The sequence below is a fragment of the Pocillopora damicornis genome, chromosome 3 (assembly GCF_964200805.1).
Source record: "Pocillopora damicornis chromosome 3, jaPocDami1.2, whole genome shotgun sequence".
Lineage (NCBI taxonomy): Eukaryota > Metazoa > Cnidaria > Anthozoa > Scleractinia > Pocilloporidae > Pocillopora > Pocillopora damicornis.
Genome location: NC_142672.1, coordinates 31074342 through 31090659, shown reverse-complemented (window position 1 = coordinate 31090659; position 16318 = coordinate 31074342). Strand labels below are relative to the sequence as shown.

The 16318-nt window shown below is 37.2% G+C and overlaps 2 protein-coding genes and 1 pseudogene across 2 annotated transcripts; all 3 read right to left on the bottom strand.

Moving 5' to 3' along the window:
* Positions 1-3330: 3330 nt before the first annotated feature.
* On the bottom strand, positions 3331-4050 carry LOC149049358 (contactin-associated protein-like 2; annotated as a pseudogene).
* A 3575-nt stretch (positions 4051-7625) lies between these two features.
* LOC149049357 (contactin-associated protein-like 2) lies at positions 7626-11551 on the bottom strand. Its single transcript, XM_089200729.1, has 3 exons — positions 11131-11551; positions 10920-11037; positions 7626-8855 (listed from the first exon to the last, which is right to left on the bottom strand). The coding sequence occupies exons 1-3, from the start codon at positions 11473-11475 to the stop codon at positions 8230-8232; spliced, it is 1089 nt and encodes a 362-aa protein (XP_089056855.1). The 5' UTR covers positions 11476-11551; the 3' UTR covers positions 7626-8229.
* A 1955-nt stretch (positions 11552-13506) lies between these two features.
* Positions 13507-15897, bottom strand: LOC149049356 (contactin-associated protein-like 2). Its single transcript, XM_089200728.1, has 3 exons — positions 14971-15897; positions 14777-14903; positions 13507-14485 (listed from the first exon to the last, which is right to left on the bottom strand). Exons 1-3 carry the CDS (start codon positions 15313-15315, stop codon positions 13866-13868), a joined length of 1092 nt encoding a protein of 363 aa, XP_089056854.1. The 5' UTR covers positions 15316-15897; the 3' UTR covers positions 13507-13865.
* Positions 15898-16318: the final 421 nt, after the last annotated feature.

Below are 16318 nucleotides of genomic sequence, written 5' to 3'. Positions count from 1 at the left end.
CAAGTTTTTACGAAAATTGACTGAATACTAGCCAACAATAAACTTTCCAAAGATCAAAACTCAAGCCAAAGCACTTTGCCAGAGAAAACGACGTAAAATTTTTCGGGCGTCGGAGTTTGTTTACATAAATGTATTTCCACTTCACGCTTGTGAAGGCTGTTATCCAATCACATTGAAGCAAGCTATTTGACGCTGTTTAGCCTAACACGCGAAATTAAAAATAGGACTTTAATTTTGTTTTTTGACATTTTATGTCTATTATGCGAAATAGTAATTTTTAAGTGACGGCTGTCAACACACCCACTTTAATCTCCCTAATCATTATTTTTTTATGTTAAGTTTAAAGGAAAATTACCGTATACAATTCACTACATCGATCTAAATTCAAATCCACGAGAGCCAAGACTATCTCAGTATCGTGAAACTTGAGCTTATGTTTAAAATAATACTTCATTAACGTATATGAATGGAATAAATGTTTCACGTGAGAAACGTGTACGTCAGACAAAAGCCATCGTTCATAATAGTACTGAAATACGAAAGCCTCCTTCGTAAAAAAGCTGGGTTATTTTGGTTGCTAGATTGGTCCATCTTAACTATTTGATCTCCTCACCCTTTTAGGAAAGTTTCGTTGTCTTGGAGTATGTTGATATGTTTCACCTGTTTAACTTCCTGTCGCAATAATCATCGCCCTTGCAATAACTATCGCACTTTATAAGTACACTTACCTCGCTTTTTAATAAAAAAGTTGTCGCACTTTGTAATATAATCTTCGCTCTTTGAAATTACTGTCGAACCCCGGAATATTACTTTCGCTCTTATGAGTACCATTTGCAGTTTGTAATTAAAAAGCTGTCGCTTTATTCAAAGAACAGTCCAATGCATTTTGTTGTAACATAAGCTTTCACACTTCGTATTAAAAATTGTAGAGCTTTCTAATTAAAGAGATGTTGCTCTGTGTAAGAACAGATCATGACATTTTGTTAATTATAAAATAAGCTTGAGAAGTTTCATTTTTTCAATTTTCTTTATCGATGAAACCTTTCTGAGATTGTGGGCTCCTCCCATAAGAATTGTGTTCTGGATTTACTACAGTTTGATACTTCCCGGAATTTCATTGATTTGCATCATGAATGAATCTTTGGCCAAGAAGCAAGGCTTTGAGGGTAAATTTGAAATTTTGAGGACAATCTCTCAGCCAAGGGCATTATCAGGCGACATGCCAGCAAGCTAGAAGGGGGGATATTTATTTTATAACCCTCTCATTAATTTTTGAATCGTGCGTATAAAACAAAGTTTTGTTATCTTTTTTGTACTTTCTAGAGCAGCATTTGAGATCAGCCTTTAATTCCCAACACCTGTGGACTCTACAAAATAAGTTCGTTTTTCTCCCTTTTAAAGTAATTAAGTCGAGAAAGTGAAACTGTTGGGCTTTTTACGTTGGCTTTCTTGCTTTTCGACGGAAATAATCGGACAAATATTAACATGGGGTTATTGGCTGATAATTGTCCGTTGATTTTGTACCACGTCAAATAAAGTAGGTAACAGAGCTGCGCGAAAATGAATGGACGGGTTTGATATTGCACATGTCGATAGAAAAGAACATTATAACCTTCTCTTACGAAAACAAGAAATGACATTCGTAATGTAGAATGTACAAATTCTCTTTGAGCATTGCAGCTCTGTGATCTGCACAGGGCGTGAGATACATACATTTTAACTACTGTGGCAGACAATAATTAACCAGAAACGGTAAAGGTTTGTTTAAAATTCACTAGAAAATATTCATTAAAAAAGTTCACTTACTACTCTGTATTTGGGTAACATCATGCCGAGAACAAGAAGAGAAGAGAAAAGCTGGCTATTTTTGAGAAATAGCTCGCGTTTACCCTGAGACGACTGAGGCTTACGATGTTAAGTTCAGATGAATGAGCTTTTCGATATGTATAAGAAATCACGTGATCAAAAGTAGGCAAGTTTGTGACCTTCCACAATGTAGAAAATATTAAAGTTCACACGGCAACCAGGTGGACAATCAGACATGGTTTGATGCTACTCTGGTTTACAGATTGAATGAATGTTACAATTCATAGACCCATCGTTTCGACACTCCTGCCTATATAGTGCCTTCAACAGGGATGATCTAAACGCTGCAACAAGAGGTCCTTTTATATGATAACTAATTAGCTTTTATGCAATACTCCTTGTGTTGATTATTTGGAGAAGCTAGAAAACTGAGAAGTCTACGTCAAAATGACTGATCACTGTGATCAAGATCATTAAATTTGACTGCTGATAATATTTTGTCTGTACCAGCACTGTCCACTTAAACAAGTATTGTAACCTGCACATTCAATAGCGCGAGGTTGCTTTATTTTGTTATCGTGCTAATGATATTTTTGCACACAATGAAGGAGGACCCTGTAAAGAATGTTTAACATAAAAGTAAATTGACTCAAAAAACTCAAGAAGCTCGAGTAGCTGGAGGCACTCTCACGCATCTTTCTTGCTCCCAGCGTTAAATAATTCACTGACTTAGTTTCTATTGACTTTTACAAAAGGGGTTTTCAAACTGATTTTTAAACGTCCAGCTTGACTTGCATTCTTAATCGTATAAACCAGGCCAGTCATCGATGAAAGAGGTCTTAATAGTTTTGGTTTAGAGTATAACAACTTGACCGATAAACTCTGAAGAGGAAGCTCTCGAGAGAAATCTGTCTTTACATGATAAACAATCAAGTAAGCAAATGTGGTACAACCATAACATTCCTCTTTAGGATTCTGATACGTTATTCAGGAATCATTGGAGCTTATGCGTGCAGGCAGTTATACTATAAGTAACTTATTTGTTGCGGTCTGTATTATTTCATTTCATTTTTTTGACAGTGATAGTGCCTCACCAACGGCTCAGTTAGAATGGGGCCTTCGAATTATTCGTTGGCGCAGTGTACTTGAGTTGCTCACTTTAATCTAAGAGAATTTATATCAACGAGTGTCTAAGGCTTACGGGAAAAATCTCGAGGACCGAGTTTGTTGAAAACTACAATTGTCAGAATGTTGGGAGACTAACAAGGCAAACTCACGTACACAAACTTGTACTGTACAACAATATTGTACAAATCTGTAAGTGATTATCGGGTTTTTTTTTCAATTTCACGGTACTTGGACTACATGTTTATTGTTTTCACAAATGCCGGTAACAATCTCCGTCTCAAAACTACAAGCAGCGAAAATGGCGCCTTCGGCGCCTAAAATTATGCTTAATATGCTAAAACACATGCGCCAAACATTTTAACCTTCCTACTGAGCTTTATCCACCCTGGAATTCCTTTCAGGCAGCGAACTATCATAACAGATAGCATGTTACTTTACAGTGCTATAACAGGCGAGTCTAAAAATAGCGGGTAGACAGTTACGATCTATATGAGTCCAAAACACTTCAACTTTTCAAGTGTGTGGTATACCTGACAACTATATATCTGTATAGCCGGTATCTCCAAACCTCAGTTGCTTCACGGGAAGCCTGGACTTGTTAGTAGGTAAACCACTGTTCTCTCGTCATTGTTGGTCAAGTTTGTCGCAGTTACATCCGTACTCAGGGTTTGCACATGTATGGTTCAAGCCGCATGCGCATTTGCAATCGATAGAATCCACTCCTCCTCCGTACTTCATCTCTTCTCCATCACGTGATACCCACCAGCCGTAACCATCGCGAAAGAGCCTTGAGTGATAGCACTCGTACATTATAAACTGCTCACAGTGAGCAGATGAAGCTGTTAGACTTGTCAACTGAAGGAGACTGGTTCCCTGGTACGTGACATTGCACGAATAACTGCCGGGGTCCTGAAATCCATCCACCAGCGTTCTGATTTCACTGTCGTGACTGACAACTGTCACTCCAACGCCGTCCTTGTCAGCCATGTCACAGAAGACTTTAAAAGGTTTCTCTCCACCCTCTCCATCAGGATCGATGACGTAAGAGTCACTTGGAGTCCTAGGGTAGGAGTGTTTGATATCACTGCAGGTTCGATTTCCTGAAAAGTAAAAAGACACAGAGAAACGACTATTTCACAAAAGATTATCCCCGTTCTTACGGGAAAAGAGAACTATTGACGCGAGAAGCCATTTAAGAGATTGTATATATTCATCTTTCAAAAGTTTCATTTCCATGAAAAATGAAGAAAAACAAAAACGGCCGAGTAAGGTCGAACTTTCAATACCTTTCTTATTGGAAACATGTTGCAGGACACTATAGATGTAGATGAAAGCAGTTGCACAAAGTTTTCTTCGTGACTTAAAAGGAGCTTATCTAATTAATAAACAATAATCATTTTAGATTGGAACAAGTTCAGCAAAAAGAAATTGAAGAAATTTATCTAAGTTATGTCTGTCTGACATCTCTTAAAAATGTTAGGAAATCCTCTACATGGATCGGAAAACGAGCGAGCCTCGATTATGTAATTTATTTGCTAAAAATGTCAGTCGTTTCATCTCCGTATATTAGCATTTTCAATTAAACAATATACTGGTCTCAAATGTAAACATTGCACAGTTACTCATTATATATTTCTTGTAAAAAGTTCAGAAACAAATATCCAGATAGAAAAACTCATATTTGAGAATATTGTTTATTGAACATGCTACAGCATTAGCAAAGAATGACATTTGACCTAGGAGAAATGGTCAGAGTACTCGTTTAGGATTACTTTAGGTGCAATTTCAACAAGGCCTGCAAAGCAGCGTTGAATTACATTTGTTCTACATAACTAGATTGAAAAGAAAATAGTCTTCGACTTGTATCAGCCTGAGATGCAAAAAATGGTTTATAAGTGCACTTTCAAAAACTCATTAATATTTATAAGCCCATTAACCTATCAAATGGTAGATAATACATCACGTGCAATGACTTTAGATCGATAAACCTCATCCTTATTAGTATGCGGTGTTTTATCAGATATAAAGACACTGCACGTGACTTATTAATATTAATTAATTATCAACACAGAAACTGACACAACAAATGGTTGGAACATATTTAATGTTCTTTCAACAAATTTCACACAGTAAATTTACTTTTGCACCAAATTAATAGTACAGTTGTGAAATACACATCTGGAAAAATTCTCTATTCCATTAGTACAGCAATCTGGTAAGGGCATATTAGACAATACATCATCTGAAACTTCGAATTCAAGATCAGGTGGCAGAAGTGACTAATGTTTTTCTCGTATGCTAATTTCTAACGTTCACAAAAGCATAATTGCTATGAACTCTCTTGACACACGCTTTTCCAAGAATGTTTTTGAAGCCGTTCAAAAAACTCGCAGCAGGTGTTTTATCGGGTCAAAAAGCCACTCGGCTACGCCTCGTGGTTTTAAACCCGATAAAACACTCCTGCTCGTTTTTTAAACATTACATAATGACAACAAATAACACGTTTTCGTCAGGAAATACATTATAGTGAAAACGAACGATGGGCGTTTTACCAGGGATAGTTATTTAGAACTGATGAGTAACTTATCGTAATCAACCGGAAAAAAACTGGAACATTATCGTCACTGAAATGAACGTCTTGTGGCCTTGTATCCCAGAGATGCTAGTTCGCGGATAACAGGAATAAATAGTCAACAGTTATTCACCAAAGTGGAGGCGAATAATTATTTAAGTATGCCATATAGGGAACCGAAAAAAAATCATTTAATGTTTGTGAATATACCAAAAGATTGTCGGAAGATCTTTGCAGCCTCTGGTATTGTTTAATTACGAATAAACTTGTTTACGCGTCAAAATGCGGAATGCCTCCGGCTTGCAGAAGCACAATAATTAATTCATTCCACTGTTATACGATAAAGAAGTCATAACTTTGGCGAATATTCAGATATTTTGACACGTTATGTCTCATGTTTAGAAAAGTTGATGTAATGATGCTATATTTTTATGCGTTGCTTTTTATCTCTCATTCCAAGAGTTACAAGACTTTTCAAAGTAAAGGTTAAAAGAAGGTCTCAATAAAGGGGTTAATGTTGAAAGTTGATTTTTTTTCCAATTTTGACTATTGATGGTTAAATCTTGACGGTTGAAGATGTTAGTACCTTTTGTTTCGGCCGCGACGAAAATTAGATACGTCATAGCTACTTAATTAGGTTAATCACCGTTAATAACATTAGTACGGCAAGCTTCCTCCCGAATTCGACATCTGAGGCCATCGGGTATGTAAAATCTGTGGTTCGTTTTCTATGAACTTTGTTCATATAACCTGATAAACTGTTTGTAATCATAGGTTTCGAAAGACTCATCAATAAACAACAGAAAGTCCTTTGAAACGTGGCTATTTTATACCGTTAACGCTTCGGTCGAGGAAACACCTTTGACAGCAGACGGTTATTACAAGTTTAAACCCATATTAACTTTGTTGTTGATTTAGCACGAGTTATAAATTATTTTTACACCTATTGAGTCTTTCCCTGACGAAGGAAACTTAATTTTAAAGACCTCTAACGATTAACTAATTGAAATACAGGCCCGTACGGGATTTGAACCCATGACCTCTGCGATACCGGTGCAGCGCTCTACCAATTGAGCTAACAAGCCAACTGGGAGCTGGTCAATGAATTGGGTCCAAATAAACATCAAAGTGAATGAAGATTTTAGATATATGAAAATTCATATATTTGCACTGCGGTGGAGAGATGAAATTAGGAGATCCTCGCAGCTAAGAACACTACTGAAACGAGTAGTTGTAAATAGGACCTGAAAAAAATTCAGGCCCAATTTTTTTCAGGTCCTATTTACAACTACTCGTTTCAGTAGTGTTCTTAGCTGCGAGGATCTCCTAATTTCATCTCTCCACCGCAGTGCAAATATATGAATTTTCATATATCTAAAATCTTAATTGAAATACTTCCAGAGAAATGCATGCAGTAACGAAAATAGCGAAAATTTGTTAAAATCATCAATTTCGCTTTGACAAATTCCACCCACCCTACCGATTCCCAATGACCCCCTATATTGAGCTCTCCAAACGTCACCGGAAATGATCATAAAGTAAAAACGTATCGAGAAAACTTTATTTACATGATAGCTCAAAACAATCATGATTTCCCTGAGATCGTATTTTCTGATCGTTTTATTGCTTTGCGTCGCCAGATTAAGTTGCCTTTTTCTGATGAATTGAAACAGGACCAACTTCGTAATCCACTCAAGAGTATTTCAAAGCATTTAAAGAGTGGGCCATTACTCGAAAAATAAAACGATTGACAACGTTTTTAGGCTCCATGGGTAGGGGGAGTGAAGGTGACGATGAATATTAATATAATTTATCCTGAAGGTGACTGTAATGGTCACAGAACTTTAAATCCTTAACATAGTACATAACATTTTGTTGGTGAGTGGTATTGATAGTTTGCGTGCATAGATGGTAAATGCATAAGGCGCCAACGAGAGGTCATGAAGCTCTGTCCAATGAATTGCCTCAGCCAAATAGTTTAGTCGCTAGCAAAATCCAAACAGAGGAAAATGAAACCGAACCATAGTTGCTTTTAAAGAAAAATTAGGCCATTGTAATAAAGATGACTATCTACTGTAGGCTTCGAATTCAAGTGCTAATACTACACTTACAGTCATTTTCAGATTTTTAGCGTATTTTATTGGATTCAAATAGGGGTGAAAGTTTGCAACTAAGAGGTCCTTTCAATCTTTTATTTAGGATTTTCTTAGCAGACTAACTTCCAGCTTGGTCGCCTCCACTTGTCTTTGGTAAACAAATTGTGCCATCATTAAATTATATCATAGATATATTTCGACGAACTGGAAATATATCTGACTTTTGCAAAAAAGATGGCAGGTTTCTTGCTGCAGGCAAAGCTTTCCAACGCGGTGACAGAGGAATGTTACCATTAAAAAAAAAACGAATTTTGATATATAAGTATCAAAAGAGCAACTCAAATACAGGTCAATAACAAAAGTTAATGACCTGTATTTGAGTCTTACATGAGTCCAAAACATTTGAGCGGCCCAACACCGAGTATAACATTCGGTTACAATTTTTTTTCAAATACTTTTAACTAAACATTATGAATTTCTCCATTTTTCTCACTACATTACAATCAAATTACCAATTTATTACATTTCTCTGAATTATCATGGACCTCCATTCTAATTCAGTTCTGCAAAGAGAGTACAGTGATCAAGCAATCTTTTTGATGTTCAACATATAGTCTTTGTGACTTCTCAGTAGATAAGTCCATAACACTCCAGTTTTCCAAGGGTGTGATATCCTTTTTCATCGCCATCGCTAAGGCGACCGGTATCTCCAAACCTCATTTGAATCACGGGAAGCTTGGACTTGTTTGTTAGTAAACCGCTGTCCTCTCGCCATTTCCAATCGTTTTTATCGCAGTTGCAGCCGTAACTGGTGTCCGCGCACGTGTTGTTCCACCCACATGCACATTTGAATGGAGCAGAGTCGACTCCACCCCAGTACTTCATCTTCTCGTCATCACGTGATACCCACCAGCCGTACATGTTACCATTGAGAAGGAGCCTTGAATGATAGCACTCATATTCAATAAACTGCTCACAGTGAGCAGATGAAGCTGCTAAGCTTGCTAGCTGAATTAGACTGGTTTCATTATAAGTAACATTGCGCGAATAACTACCATAGCCATCATACCCATCCACCAGAGTTCTACTTTCACTATCGTGACTGACAACTGTCACTCCTATCCCGTCCTTGTCAGTCATGTTACAGAAGACTTTAAATGGTTTCACTCCGCCCTCTCCATCAGGGTCGATGACATAAGAGCCACTTTTAGCCTCAGGATTGCAGTACTTGATGTCACTGCAAGTTCGTTTTCCTAAAAAACAAATAACAAAGCAACAAAGAATATAAGAAATTTAGAAGTATAAAGTATAAATAATCGACCTTTACGCCTAGCATGTTCTCCTTGACAATTTTTTTGCGCTTTGAAATTACGATTTGTCGGCCAAAAAGTGTTCTCATGAAGCGCGCGGCCAAAACGATCACGTTACATAGCTGTGACCTAGAAAACTGTGAAGACACGTCGGCAATTATTGTAAAGAAAGGAGAAATCTAGAAGAAAGGACGAACGCATTGCGTGGCTGGAGCGCTAAAAGATGTTTGCTACAAGAATAACACACATATACCGGGTATTTCTATACACTAATTTCCAAAGGATGTAGCTGTATGGCCAAAATGGATGCTCCTCGATCGTCGACATCGAGGAGATTTTACTCTTCAATGTCGTCGGCCTTATGCCTCGTACCGGCTTCGAAAACGACTGTTACGAACACATACCACTTGTTAAATCAGGAGAAGATAACCAATGAATTTAGCTAAAAAGAATGCCTGTTCCCACACCGCACAGATTGTTCAACATTCTTTTCGGCTGCAAGCAAAGAATGGTAAGCTCCTCATTGTTTTTTTATTTCACGTGCTTGAGATGTACTCATACTCCTTGTCTTTCCACATGAGTACATTAACGCTTTTCTAATCGTATGAAAATCCTACTAATTGTATTTTTCATCGTGTTCTATTAACAGAAATACATCATTTGTAATCAAGTTCAAGCCCTTTCCTGAGCTGACCGATATCCTGTTGCCTTAGCAATGAGAAACCTCTGGTGCGGATACTGGTATAAACACAAACTCGAAAGGGCTGTGTATCCTCCTAACCTAGGTTTCCTACGAGATAAATAAATAAACACAAATATTATTGAATTAGATGGTAGCGAATCCAAATGCTGTACGAAAGTCGATACATACGAAACATTAACTTACAACACTGATGTCAGTTATTTGCCATTGAGCGAAATGGATCACATGGCAATGCTGCGCTTAAACTAAATGAGTTTTCCTCTATTGAAATCCCTATTTGAGATTAACTTAAATCTATATAAACTCACTATTTTCCCTTTTGATCGGATCGACGACGATAGCCTCTGCCTCAGCAATCTCTAAGGAAAGAAGCAACTTGCAGTGAAACTGCCTGATGACTTCTCGGCGAAAAGTCATCGTGCCTCATGCTACAGCTGATTCTTTCGTCAAAAGTTAGCTTTTGGTTTGCTAAGGGAATTACTCTACAGCAATGAAACACTAGAGCACTGAGCAAGGAGAACCTTCGCCCCACTTAGTGCGAAGGAATAAAATTTTAAGACGACCGAAACGGACACAGCTACCCATTTTTAAAATGGATTTCGCCGTAGAAAACAAAGCGCCAAACGCAACAACTAAACATTTAGTATCGGGAGTTTTTTTTTGTTCTCGTCTTGACCTAAACACCGCAGGCGAGAAACCATTTTGTCAGTCTTCGTCTAAATCTTCGTTTGATGCACATGGTTCTCCTTCGTAGGGCTGAACCCTACTCGCAACCTCCTTCTTTACTAATTGGGTACGATGTATCAACTCTCGGTAGAGCTTGGTGAAGGTAGGTATACATCGCTATTGGACAGTTTTTCAACGTTGACTGATACAAAATTACAAGAAAACTGAGAGATTTGCAAGTTACCACTGAGAGCTTTCACAGTTTTCTACGTCATAACCCGCGAATTCGTTACCAGTACACGGGACACTTTTAACACAAAATAAGAGCACTTTAAGGCCCGAAAAACCGAGTTTGAAGTTATTTGAAATTTTGTTTTTTATCGGAATTGGTTTGAACATATGATAAGCTAAATACTTATGCAAAAAAAAATTCTTGTCATAGGCACTTTAAAGGAAAAACCAATTAAGGTATGTTTATCGGGAAGGCAAGACAAAAGACTGATTCGAATGCATTTAATTTTATAGCACAAGGTTGAACATAGGTAAACCATCAATTTATAACAGATGATTGAAAATAACAGTATGAGTTTTTTTTTCAATTTTTCTTCATGCAACAGAAAGTAGGACAGATTCAATACCTCCCCTTTCGCAGTGAGTTCCGCAGAATCCTGGTCTACAGTCACAATGAAAGGAGCTCCATTTATATTCAGGAACACAGACACCACCGTTCTTACAAGGAGCGCTTTCTCTTAGAGGCTAGAAACAAAGTAAACATTTCTTGAATCATTCAGTTTGTATTAAAAAAACTACAAAGAGTGTTTTATCACCAGACATATGGAGAGATCTTACCAACGGACTGTAGTGATGGAAGGAAACATTTGCATGGAACTTTTCAGTTTCTCTGTACTTGTCTGTGGCCAATAACTCACACAGATAAACTCCTTTGGAGTCGGGATACGCTGCCATGTTGAACGAATGACACTTTGGCTCTCGAAGACAAAGAAAACCGCAGTCCAACTGATCTTTCACCGTGGATGATGAAAGTTTCTCTGCCCATAAGTAATGGAAGACATCGCGCTTTATGTAACCGAAAAAAAGATCGCTTGTTGGATATCGATAGAGAGCGCTGTTTTGTGTGGCAAACAACAATCCTAACAAAGAAGGAAAAAACAACAGGAGTGGCAGAAGCAGCATGATGGTGGCCGATGAACTCTCACCACGGGAATGAGTTGCTGTATGATACCGTAGACTTTACATTCAAATTAAAAAATAGGTCCTTTATTATTGCTTGTCAGTAATTAAGAATTAATAGCCACATCTATGAAGCAGGTGCCATGAGTGGGATAAACTCCTACTAAAGGGGAAGTAGAAGTGGAACAGTAAATTTTAAAAAGTTTTCCTGAATAAACCTCTCCTTCTTGACAAACCTGATACTTTTTTTAGTTTTTTTTTAAAGAATTGCTTTCAAACTGTTTTTTTTTTAACTGAGGAAACGATGTCTATTGATGCCTTCTATGCAAATAGGTTTAAATACTATTAACTATTCATATTTCTGTAAGAGGTTCTATTTTGGTTCGCAGCAGGATAACAATATAGGAAATAAATTGACACTATAACTTGGTACCAACTACAAGAAGCTAATGTTGTTTTCCTCTTAAATTCATCTACGTCATGTCTGTCTGACATGTGAAGATCGGAAAACGCGTGAGCCTCGATTATGTATTTTATTTGCAAAAAAAGTCAGTCGTTTCATCTCTGTTTATTAGCATTTTCAATTAAACACTATACTGTTTTTAAATATAAACATTGCAGAGTTACTCATAAAAAAATTTCCGGTAAAAGTTTCAAAAAAGATATCCAAATAAGTAAACTTACATTTGCGAAGGTTGTTTATCGAACATGTTACAGAACTAGCAAAGAAAAACATTTCACTTAAGAGAAAGCCTAAACTTGTTTAAGCGTCAAAATGTGGAATGCCTCCGGCTTGCAGAAACACTAATTAATTCAATCCACTGTTATACAATAAAGGAGAAGGCGTCGTGACTTTGGCGAATATTCAGATATTTTGACACGTTGTGTATCATGTTTAGAAAAGTTGATGCTAGGATATTATATTTTTATGCGTTTCTTTTATCTCTCATTCCGAATGCGCTTTATCTTTGAAATTAAGTTAATCGAGAGGAGAAACTGTATAAACTGAAAAAAAAAAATGCAATTTTTTATTTGAACACCTAAGAAAATATCGTCGCCACAAAATGTATGGTTAGTTCAACAGACATGTACTCTCGTAAATCAATAGGCTTAGACTTTTTGCTCAACAGTTTATGCAAAGTGCTATATTGAAACAAAACGGTGGCAGCAACATGCGCTTTGTTGCTTCGTTATCAATATATATTCAAACTTCACCGGAAATGATCATAAAGTAAAAACATATCGAGGAAACTTTATTTACATGATGGCTTAAAAGAATCATGATTTCCCTGAGATCGTGTTTTCTGATCGTTTCATTGCTTTGCGTCGCCAGATTAAGTTGCCTTTTCTGATGAATAAAAACAGGACCGACTTCGTATTCTGCTCAAGGGTATTTCAGAGCATTTAAAGAGTGGGCCATTAGTTGAAGAATAAAACGATTGACAACGTTTTTAGGCTCCATGGGTAGGGGGAGAGAAGGCGACAGTGAGTATTAATATAATATATCCTGAAGGGGACTGTAATGGTCGCACAACTTTAAATCCTTAACATAATACATAACATTTTGTTTTTTAGTGGTATTGAGAATTCGCGTGCATATATTGAAATGTAGAAGGCGCCAACGAGAGGTCATCAAGCTCTATCCGATGAAATGTCTCAGACAAATAATTTAATCACTTGCAAAATCCAAACAGAGGGAAAAAGAAAAATTGTAACAAAGATGACTATCTACCTAACAATTCAAGTGCTAATACTAGACTTACAGTCATTTTCAGATTTAGCATATTTTATTGGAACCCAAAAGGGGTGAAAGTTTGCAACTATAAAGTCTTTTGAATCTTTAATTTAAGATTTTCTTAGCAGACAAACTTCCAGCTTGGTCGTCTCCCCTTTGCTTTGGTTAACAAATTGTGTCATCATAAAAATTACATCAAAGATGTATTTCGACGAATTAGAAGCATGTATGAGTTTTGTAGAACGATGGCAGATTTTTCACCGCAGGCAACAGCTTTCACGTCTCTTGGAATTCTCAAACGCGGTAAAAGGGAAATGTTTATTATTAGAAACAAATGAATTTTGATATACAAGTATCACTATAGTAACTATTAAAAGTTCGTGACCTATATTTGAGTCTTAAATGAGTCCAAAACACTTTAGCGGTCCAACCGTTGGACAGTGTGACACTGAGTATAACATCCGCTTAAAATTTTTTTCAAATACTTTAAATCACACATTATGAATTTCTCCACTTTTCTCACTACATTACAATCCAATTACAAATTCATTACATTTCTCTTGACTATCATGGACCTCCATTTTAATTCAGATCTAAGAGAGGGAGTACAATGTACGAGTAATATTATCAATGTTCAACATATAGTCTTGGTGACTTCTCAGTAGATAAGTCCATAACACTCCAGTTTTCCAAGCGTGTGAAATCCTTTTTCTTTGTCAACGTCACCGGTATCTCCAAACCTCATTTGAATCACGGGAAGCTTGGACTTGTTTGTTAGTAAACCGCTGTCCTCTCGCCAATTCTCATCGTTCTTATCGCAGTTGCAGCCGTAATTGATGTCCGCGCACGTGTTATTCAAACCGCATGCACATTTAAAGGGAACAGAGTCGACTCCACCCCAGTACTTCATCCTCTCGTCATCACGTGATACCCACCAGCCGAACATGTCACTATTGAAAAGGAGCCTTGAATTATAGCACTTGTATTTAATAAACTGCGCACAGTGAGAAGATGAAGCTGTTAAGCTTGCTAGCTGAATTAGACTGGTTTCATTATAAGTAACATTACGCGAATAACTACCACGGTCATCATACCCATCCACCAGAGTTCTGTTTTCACTGTCGTGACTGACAACTGTCACTCCTATCCCGCCCTTGTCAGTCATGTCACAGAAGACTTTAAATGGTTTCACACCGCCCTCTCCATCAGGGTCGATGACATAAGAGCCATTTTTAGCCTCAGGATTGCAGTATTTGATGTCACTGCAAGTTCGATTTCCTGAAAAACAAATAACAAAGCAACAAAGAACATAAGAAATTTAGAAGTAAAAGATTTCATTGATCTTAATATAAAGTGCCTGACATGAACACGAAATTTATTCTCTCTTTACGGGAAATATACTTGGGGAATGTTTATCGGGGAAAAGAAGTACAATAAACCGATTTGAATTGAATTCATAGCCAAAAGTTGAAAAGAGGTAAACCATATACATACAAGAATAGTGGTTTATGACAGTTTGTGACTCTTCCAGTTCTACCACATGCAACAGTGAAATACTAAATTCAATACCTACACGTTTGCAGCGTTTGCAGTGAGTTCCGTTAAATCCAGGCTTACATTCACAATGATAGGAGTTCCTTTCATATTCAGGAACACAGACACCTCCGTTCTTACAAGGAGCGCTTTCACATGGAGACTAGAAACAAAGTAAACGTTCCTTGAATCATTCAGTTTGTGGCACCAAATATATGAACAGATCTTACCGACGGACTGCAGTGATGGAAGGTAGCATTTGCATGAAACTTTTCAGCCTCTCTGTACTTGTCTGTGGCCAACAAATCACACAGATAAAGACCTTTGGAGTCAGGATACGCTGCCGTGTTGAACGAATAACAATTTGGTTCACCAACACAAAGAAAACCGCAGTCCAACTGATCTCTCATCATGGATGATGAAAGTTTCTCTGCCCACAAGTAATGGAATGGATCGCGCTTAAAGTTACCGAAAGAAGGATCGCTTGTTGGAGATCGATAGAGAGCGCTGTTTTGCATGGCAAACATCAAGTTAAACAGTAAAGGAAAAGACACTAAGAGAGGCAGGAGCAGCATGATAGTGGCCAGTGAACTTTTAACACCTGAATGCCTTGCGTCAGCCAACAGCAGCGATAAATAAAGAACAAAAAGAAAAAAAATACATAATTATTCAGAGTGATAATTTTCTAGTATGGCATTTATTAAGGGTCATGACATGGCAATTATCTAAGGAGGAGGAGCAGGTGAAACAGATGGGTTGAGTTGTGAAACACTGAGAGCGTTACAAAATTTAAAAGTATTATCTTGAACTGCCAAACGGTAAAAGACAAGGGACGCAGTAGCGTGGCGGAAGTTAGATATTTGTAGATAGTGATACGTGTGGTGAAATTTCCAAGTTCCGCTTTGTTTGATCAACTGATGGAAAGTTTCCTGTCACATGACAGGTTCAGCGGTTGTGGTTCTTTACTTAATTTGTCATTTCCAAGTTTGCACGTGAGTCAGGCAAAACCTTATATGTCAATTTGTCCGTTAACAAGAACTTTCTTGTTTCTTCTATGAATTAAATACTTAGTTAAATGTTCTGTGTACTGAAAAAATGTCACTCACTTGTGAAAAAAACCCATTTTCTCTTAACTGCCAGGCGGAAAAAGACAAAGGGGAAAAACGCCAAAGACATCGAAGAGTGGTGAACGTTTGATATCTAAAGCAGGTGATACTTTGAGCTTAAAGTATCACAGATGGAAAATTAGTGCTTTCATTCAAATTGAGATAAAAAAAACTCTTAAAACTTTATAAAGAGTGATTTGAGAGATGCATTAAACAGAACGGAGCTTATTCTCTCACGCCGCGACGTTTTACAGGATAAGTTTATAGGACGACGCATTTTAATCAACACGTTTCTTTTATATCGGAACGTGATCTGCATATTTTTTGAACTAGGAAAGGGTGTCCGGGATTTGTATTTTTACGATTCGTTATTTTAGGATTATTATCTTTTAAACTTGAAAGTAGCACTCTTGAGCTAAGTTTTCAATGCAGTCGCTATATCTCGAGAAATAAGGAAAAATCGAAAATCCGG